The sequence below is a fragment of the Myripristis murdjan genome, chromosome 22 (genome assembly GCF_902150065.1).
Source record: "Myripristis murdjan chromosome 22, fMyrMur1.1, whole genome shotgun sequence".
NCBI lineage: Eukaryota > Metazoa > Chordata > Actinopteri > Holocentriformes > Holocentridae > Myripristis > Myripristis murdjan.
In genome coordinates this window covers 1,063,512-1,071,011 of record NC_044001.1, presented here as the reverse complement: position 1 = coordinate 1,071,011, position 7,500 = coordinate 1,063,512, and the positions used below count along the sequence as shown (strand labels likewise).

Genomic DNA, 7,500 nt, shown 5'->3' with positions numbered 1-7,500 from the left:
TCCTGACGCCTCCACCCGGGGAATAACACGCCGCAGAGGATGAGATTACAACAAATTACACACTGACGAGGCAAATTTATAGTAGCAACCACCAGTCGTGACATAAAGACGGAATAAGTCTGTTTCCTCCAATAATAAAAAACAAACCTTGATGATTTAAAAACTTGAAGTAAAAATTTCAGTAACATCCTTTTTTTTTTTCAGCCTTGATGTATTCAGTCGTGGAGATAAACCCCCTCATCCTGATGCACAGAACCTCAATTATCCAGAACCCCCTGGGGAACGAGAATATGAAAACACCAGGCTCCAGGCTCTTCATGGTTTTCTAATCCCTCACAGCCTCTCAGATCCTCTGCTGCTGCTTTTTAAAACACAAACTGTCACATAAACAGGAGAATCGTCAGCGAAGACGTTTTTACCTGGTTCCTCCCCGAGGCCGGAGGAGCTGCTCCTGAAATAAACCACGACTGAAAAATCATCTTTTTCAACGCTGATTTGAGCCGTCACGCTTCCTTTGTTCTGTTCTTTTATTCTGTGCTTTTACATATTTTATTGTTTTTATGTCCTTTCATTGTTTCTACATATTTCACTGTTTGTGTATGTAACCCCGCCTTCCTCCGTGTGTGGGCTCCAAACTGACGGATTACAAATATTCCTGTGTTGAAAGTTGCACCCAACAATCAACCGATCGATCGACAAAGCAAAGAGAAACTTATCAGACAATTCAGATAAAAAATGTTCAATGTTAAAAAATGGGAAATGTTAGTAAATGTATTTAAAAAAAAAAAAAAAGAAGAAGAAGAAGAAGAAATCAGGTCAGTTTGCTCAGACGCCTCTCGCCAGCAGTTCAACACCGAGTCTGTGTGGCGTGGCGTGGCGTGGCGTGGCATGGCATGGCGTGGCGTGGCGTGGCCTGGCGTGGCGTGGCGTGGCGTGGCCTGGCGTGGCCTGGCGTGGCCTGGCGTGGCGTGGCGTGGCCTGGCGTGGCCTGGCGTGGCGTGGCCTGGCGTGGCGTGGCGTGGCGTGGCGTGGCGTGGCGTGGCATGGAGTGGCGTGGCCTGGTGTGGCGTGGCGTGGCGTGGCCTGGCCTGGCCTGGCCTGGCGTGGTGGTTGTGTAGGAAACGCTCAACGCTTGGCATCGAGCCGCCGTGTCGTGGTCGTCGTCGGGCCTGAATTTTGATTCCTGTGACATCAGCGCTTCATCACTGATCCATGTGACTGATCTGACTGAACCAGATCTGTGTCACAGTCATGTGGGTCACCCCAGCCCGCAGTGTGAACACACACACACACACACACACACACACACACACACACACGCAGCACGTACAGTGTGTTTCTGCTGCGTCGAGTCCTGACACATAAACCAGCTCACTGCTCTGACTAATCTGTGTGTGTGTGTGTGTGTGTGTGTGTGTGTGTGTGTGTGAATACCTGAGGGCCCTGCAGTCTTGCTGAGAGGAGGAGGAGAGCTTGTTGCCATGGTAACCTGCCTCACTTTTCATTCATGCTGTCCAGCCTGGCTGCAGAGAGAGAGAGACAGAGAGAGAGAGAGAGAGAGAGGGAGAGAGAGAGAGAGAGAGAGAGAGAGAGAGGAAATGTAGAGAAAAGGAGAATGACGAGCAAAAATTAATAAAAAATTAACTAAAATCAAACTAGAAGAGGTCACTCAGCAGAGAGCCGCTCTCCTCCAGGCCTGGACAGCAAACAACAACAAAATAAAATAAAATAAAATAAAATAAAATAAAATAAAATAAAATAAAACATAATGAAATCAAATCAAATAAAGGAGGAGGGGTCTCTCAGCTGAGCCTCCTCTGCTCTGATTGGCTGCCGGCTCCGGACAGCTGACTGTGTTTTCTGATTACAAATTAAAAGTCTGTGTGATTCAGACAGAAGCAGCTCCGGCACTCAACATTCACATTTACACACACACACACACACACACACACACACACACACACACACACACACACACACACACACACACAGGATCTGATAACCGGCTGTGTGTGTGTGTGTGTGTGTGTGTGTGTGTGTGTGTGTGTGTGAGTCAAAACCTTTGCTAAACTTTTCCTTGGGGTACATCTGCTCTCTCTCCATTCACAGTCTACCTCGCTCGACCCTCCCTGTCTCTCTCTCTCTCTCTCTCTCTCTCTCTCTGCAGTTCACAGTCGACCTCGCTCGACCCTCCCTGTCTCTCTCTCTCTCTCTCTCTCTCTCTCTCTGCAGTTCACAGTCTACCTCGCTCGACCCTCTCTCTCTCTCTCTCTCTCTCTCTGCAGTTCACAGTCGACCTCTCTCGACCCCCTCTCTCTCTCTCTCTGCAGTTCACAGTCTACCTCGCTTGACCCTCGCTGTCTCTCTCTCTCTCTCTCTCTCTCTCTGCAGTTCACAGTCGACCTCTCTCGACCCTCCCTGTCTCTCTCTCTCTCTCTCTCTCTGCAGTTCAGTCGACCTCGCTCGACCCTCCCTGTCTCTCTCTCGCTCTCTCTCTATCTCTCTCTCTCTGCAGTTCACAGTCGACCTCTCTCGACCCTCCCTGTCTCTCTCTCTCTCTCTCTCTCTGCAGTTCAGTCGACCTCGCTCGACCCTCCCTGTCTCTCTCTCGCTCTCTCTCTATCTCTCTCTCTCTGCAGTTCACAGTCGACCTCTCTCGACCCTCCCTGTCTCTCTCTCTCTCTCTCTCTCTCTCTCTCTCTCTCTCTCTGCAGTTCACAGTCGACCTCGCTCGACCCTCCCTGTGTCTCTCTCTCTCTCCCTCAGGTGGGTCAGTCCCGGTGGTGGGAGCAGGAGATTCCCATGGAGATGAACATCCAGAAGGGGGAGCTGCTCACCTACAACCTGACCGAGCTCATCAAGCCCGAGTCCTACCTGGTCCGCCTGACGCCCATCACCCGCTACGGCGAGGGCGACGCCACTGAGCGCATCATCACCTACAGCGGTACCGCCCCCCGTGACATCACCAGCCACCCGTCCAGTCAGACGGCTCATTTTCCACCTCAGCTCGGTTTCATCTCATCAAAACACACAAACGACTCAGAGTTTACAGAAACTGAGGAAACGAGGAATATGCAAACATCATGACGTCGTCATCACAAAACATAACAAATGGAAACGTTAAACACACACCTCATAAACAAAGTTATTCACACAGTCTGTTATAATAACACAGAACATAACCCACTGCTCATTTTTATACAAGGGGAAAAATTTTCCTTGTAATATTACATTCATTTATTTATTTATTCATTTATTTATTACAAATTTCTGCTTCACATTATTATAATTTCACTTTTTCATAATTGAATTCTCCTCCTGAGAATCACGATCACGTTTTTATGATTCTGATCAAATAAATATACAGATCTCTGAATGAGACTCAAACAGCCAATCATCAGGGGGTGGGAGGGGCTTAGAGGAGCGGCTCCAGGTGGAGCTGCTCAGGTGACACGGAGACCAAAACTAACACCTGAACTTCACGGCTTCATGAGGAGCCCAGGTGACGGCGAGTCCCAGGTGACCTCGGTGGTCACAAAAATAAACAAGGCTCACTCGTGCCGTTCTGTGTTCTGATTGGCCGGTGACGGTTAGTCCTGTGTCCCGTCCAATCACATCGCTCCATGTGAAGCGTGAGCCCGCCCCGCTCTGCTCATTTCTCATCAAACGTTCGGACAGCAGATTACGATGCAGCACCCGCATCACGTTAATCCAGAGCTCCTATTGGCTGGATCTCACGCCGACTGTAAACACACTTCCACAAACTGAACACACACACACACACACACACACACACACACACACACAGCATCGAGCTGATCCCAACCAGACTTACAGATGGAAATGTACAGCCTGGCAGACTCTGTGTGTGTGTGTGTGTGTGTGTGTGTGTGTGTGTGTGTGTGTGTGTGTGCATGTGTGCGTGTGTGTGTGTGAGGACTCAGACCTGTGACCTTGTGCGTCCGTCCAGCCCGCTGAGTCACACTGACTTTGTTTTAATGACTTTACCTTTCTGATGGATTCACTGTCAGTGTGTGTGTGAGTGTGTGTGTGTGTGTGTGTGTGTGTGCGTCTGTGTGAGTGTGTGTGTGTGTGTGTGTGTGTGTGTTCTCTCAGTGTGATCTTTTTCCTGGTCTGTCATCTTGTTTAATTATTCACACAGTCACAGAGCCCCCTGCTGGCTAAAGTAAGACCTTCACTGTCATCCATCTATCTATCTATCTATCCATCTATCTATCTATCTATCTATCTATCTATCTATCCATCTATCCATCTATCTATCCATCTATCTATCTGTCCATCTATCTATCTATCTATCTCCACTATATTGCCAAAAGTATTTGCTCGTCTGCCTTCACACACATGAGTGTGAGTGACATCTCGTTCTTAAACCACAGGATCTAATGTGATGTGGGCCCTTTGCAGCTCTAACAGCTCCAGCTGCTCCAGGCTCTCCACAGGTTCAGGTGGGTTGATCCTCCAGAGGTGCTGTGATCTGTGAGGTGAGACTCTGATGTTGGACAGAAGGTCTGGCTCTCAGTCTGATTCATCCTAAAGGTGTTCTGTGGGGTTGAGGTCTGGACTCTGTGCAGGCCGGTCCAGTTCTTCCACACTAAACTGGCTCCTCCACGTCTTTATGGAGCTGCTCTGTGCTCTGGGGCTCAGTCATGTTGGGACAGGAAGGGGCGTCTCCAAACTGGTCCCACAAAGTCGGGAGCATGAAATTGTCCAAAATGTCTCGGTGAGCTGAAGCATTAAGAGTTCCTTTCACTGGAACTAAGAGGCCGAGCCCAGCTCCCGAAAAACAAGCCCACACCATAACCCCCCCTCCACCAAACTTTACACTTGGCACAATGCAGTCAGACAAGTACCGTTCCCCTGGCAACCACCAAACCCAGACTCGTCCATCAGATTGCCAGACGGAGAAGCGTGATTGGTCACTCCAGAGAACACGGGCGGCATGCTTCACACCGCTGCATCTGACGCTTTGCATTGCTCTTGGTGATGTGAGGCTTGGATGCAGCTGCTCGGCCGTGGAAACCCACTCCATGAAGCTCTCTGCGCTAATCTGAGCTAATCTGAGCTAATCTGAAGATCACATGAAGTTGGGAGGTCTGGAGCTGCTGACTCTGCAGACAGTTGGTGACCTCTGCACACTCTGCGCCTCACTGAGTTGCTGTCTTTCCCAGTCGCTTCCACTTTGTTATATTTTCACTTTGAAATATTTAGTAGTGAGGAAATTTCACGACTGGACTTCTTGCACAGGTGGCGTCCTGTCACGGCACCACGCTGGAGTCCACTGAGCTCCTGAGAGCGACCCATCCTTTCACAGATGTTTGTAGAGGCAGTCTGCTTGCCCAGGTGCTGGATTTTACACACCTGTGGCCATGGAAGTGACTGGACCACCTGAAGTCAGTGATTTGGAGAGCTGAGGGAATACGTTTGGCAATATAGTGTATCTGTCTGTCTGTCTGTCTATTTTTTGAATGACATTTATTAATTCAGTTCCTTGTAGGTTCCTTTGTTTGTATTTTTCCTCAAACTAAATAACTACTAAATAAATAAATAAATAAATAAATAATAAATTCGGCGGTCGCAGCGTCCCGTGTCGCCTGACCCGTGTTGAAGGTTTACATTTGCCTCTGTTCATCAGCAGCAGTAAATCTCCCGTCGTCCCTTATGTTATATATTTTTCATGAATTCATTACTTCTATTTTGAAAAGGGCTAATCCTCGGACACATTATTCATGTATTATTTAGTAATATTTTGAAATACCTGTGCTCATCCAAGCTAAAAATATCATAATTACATTTTTAAATAGGTCATCCAGGATATATTATTCATAAATGTATTTTTTTTGCATGCAGTGTTTGTGCCGTCTGTCTTTTTTGCCGATGAGCTGCCACGCTGCTGTTTTTCCTCCGCGCTGCGCCTCATTTTATTTCAACAATTGATAAAAAAAAAAAAAAAAATCACTGGGATAAGAAAAAAAAAGGAAGAAGAAGAAACGAAATGGAGCTGTTCAGGCGAGACAAAGACATCCTGACGGGAATCTAAAAGCACGGCTGCAAAGAGAGATGTCAGAGAGAAAAACACAAAAAGAAAGAAATCAAGCTGACAAAGCGAGACAGGCTGACATGAAGACGCTCGGCAGGAGGCGAGCGGCGGCGCCGAGGAGCAAAACGCAAAACCAGAACGGAGGAAAGAAAAGTGCTACCAAATATTAGCTCTGCTTTGGAGGGGTTTTCTCTGTCAGTGCCATTGTGAGTTTTTGACAGACGAGCGTCGGCAAACCCCCTCCAACCTGCTCCTGCTCCTGCTCCTGCTCCTGCCCCTGCCCCTGCCCCTGCCCCTGCCCCTGCCCCTGCTCCTGCTCCTGCTCCTGCTCCTGCTCCTGCCCCTGCTCCTGCCCCTGCTCCTGCTCCTGCTCCTGCTCCTGCTCCTGCTCCTGCTCCTGCTCCTGCTCCTGTTCCTGCTCCTGTTCCTGTTCCTGCTCCTGCTCCTGCTCTTGCTCCTGCTCCTGCTCCTGCTCCTGCCCCTGCGTGACTCCAGCAGCAAGCCGCAGATTAAGTCCCTCCACCGAACAAAGCGAGCGCTTCATGTGGGCAGACAAACCAAACACAGAGGAGGAGGCCAAGTTCAGAGAGAACGTTTCATCAGCTCCTCTGTCACTTCTGACAGATAAACAGAGAAGTCAGGCAGCGCTCGGCTCTCCCACCGGCACGACACGCTGTCAGCCAGATTACAGCCCCACGCATCTGCAGCAGCCAGATTACAGCCCCACGCATCTGCAGCAGCCAGATTACAGCCCCACGCATCTACGGCTGCCAGATTACAGCCCCACACATCCGCAGCTGCCAGATTACAGCCCCACACATCCACGGCTGCCAGATTACAGCCCCACACATCCACGGCTGCCAGATTACAGCCCCATGCATCCACATCAACCAGATTACAGCCGCACGCATCCGCAGCAGCCAGATTACAGCCCCACGCATCTACATCAGACAGATTACAGCCCCACTCATCCACAGCTGCCAGATTACAGCCCCACACATCCACAGCTGCCAGATTACAGTCCCACTCATCTGCAGCAGCCAGATTACAGCCCCACGCATCTGCAGCAGCCAGATTACAGCCCCACGCATCTACAGCAGACAGATTACAGCCCCACTCATCCACAGCTGCCAGATTACAGCCCCACGCATCCACAGCTGCCAGATTACAGTCCCACGCATCTACAGCTGCCAGATTACAGTCCCACTCATCTGCAGCAGCCAGATTACAGCCCCACGCATGCACAGCAGCCAGATTACAGCTGCCGCTCATATCCATTCACACAGAGCAAGACCCTCAGATTACAGCGGTGTGTTGGTTCTGTACATTTACAATAATCAGATTACAGTGGTTTGTTGGTTCTATATATTTACGGTAATCAGATTACAGCAGAATGTTGGTTCTGTATAGTTTCAGTAATTAGATTACAGTGGTTTGTTGGT

At 49.3% G+C, this 7,500-nt stretch overlaps 1 protein-coding gene across 1 annotated transcript in view; it reads left to right on the top strand.

Annotated features, from left to right (window-relative positions):
• LOC115354425 (MAM domain-containing glycosylphosphatidylinositol anchor protein 2-like) overlaps positions 1–7,500 on the top strand; it is a 106,860-nt gene that overhangs the window by 92,857 nt on the left and 6,503 nt on the right. Inside the window, exons 11-13 of the mRNA XM_030044820.1 lie at positions 2,767–2,980; positions 4,398–4,466; positions 6,554–7,367. Coding sequence (XP_029900680.1) covers positions 2,767–2,980; positions 4,398–4,466; positions 6,554–7,367 — 1,097 coding nt within the window. The remainder of the gene's footprint in view (positions 1–2,766; positions 2,981–4,397; positions 4,467–6,553; positions 7,368–7,500) is intronic.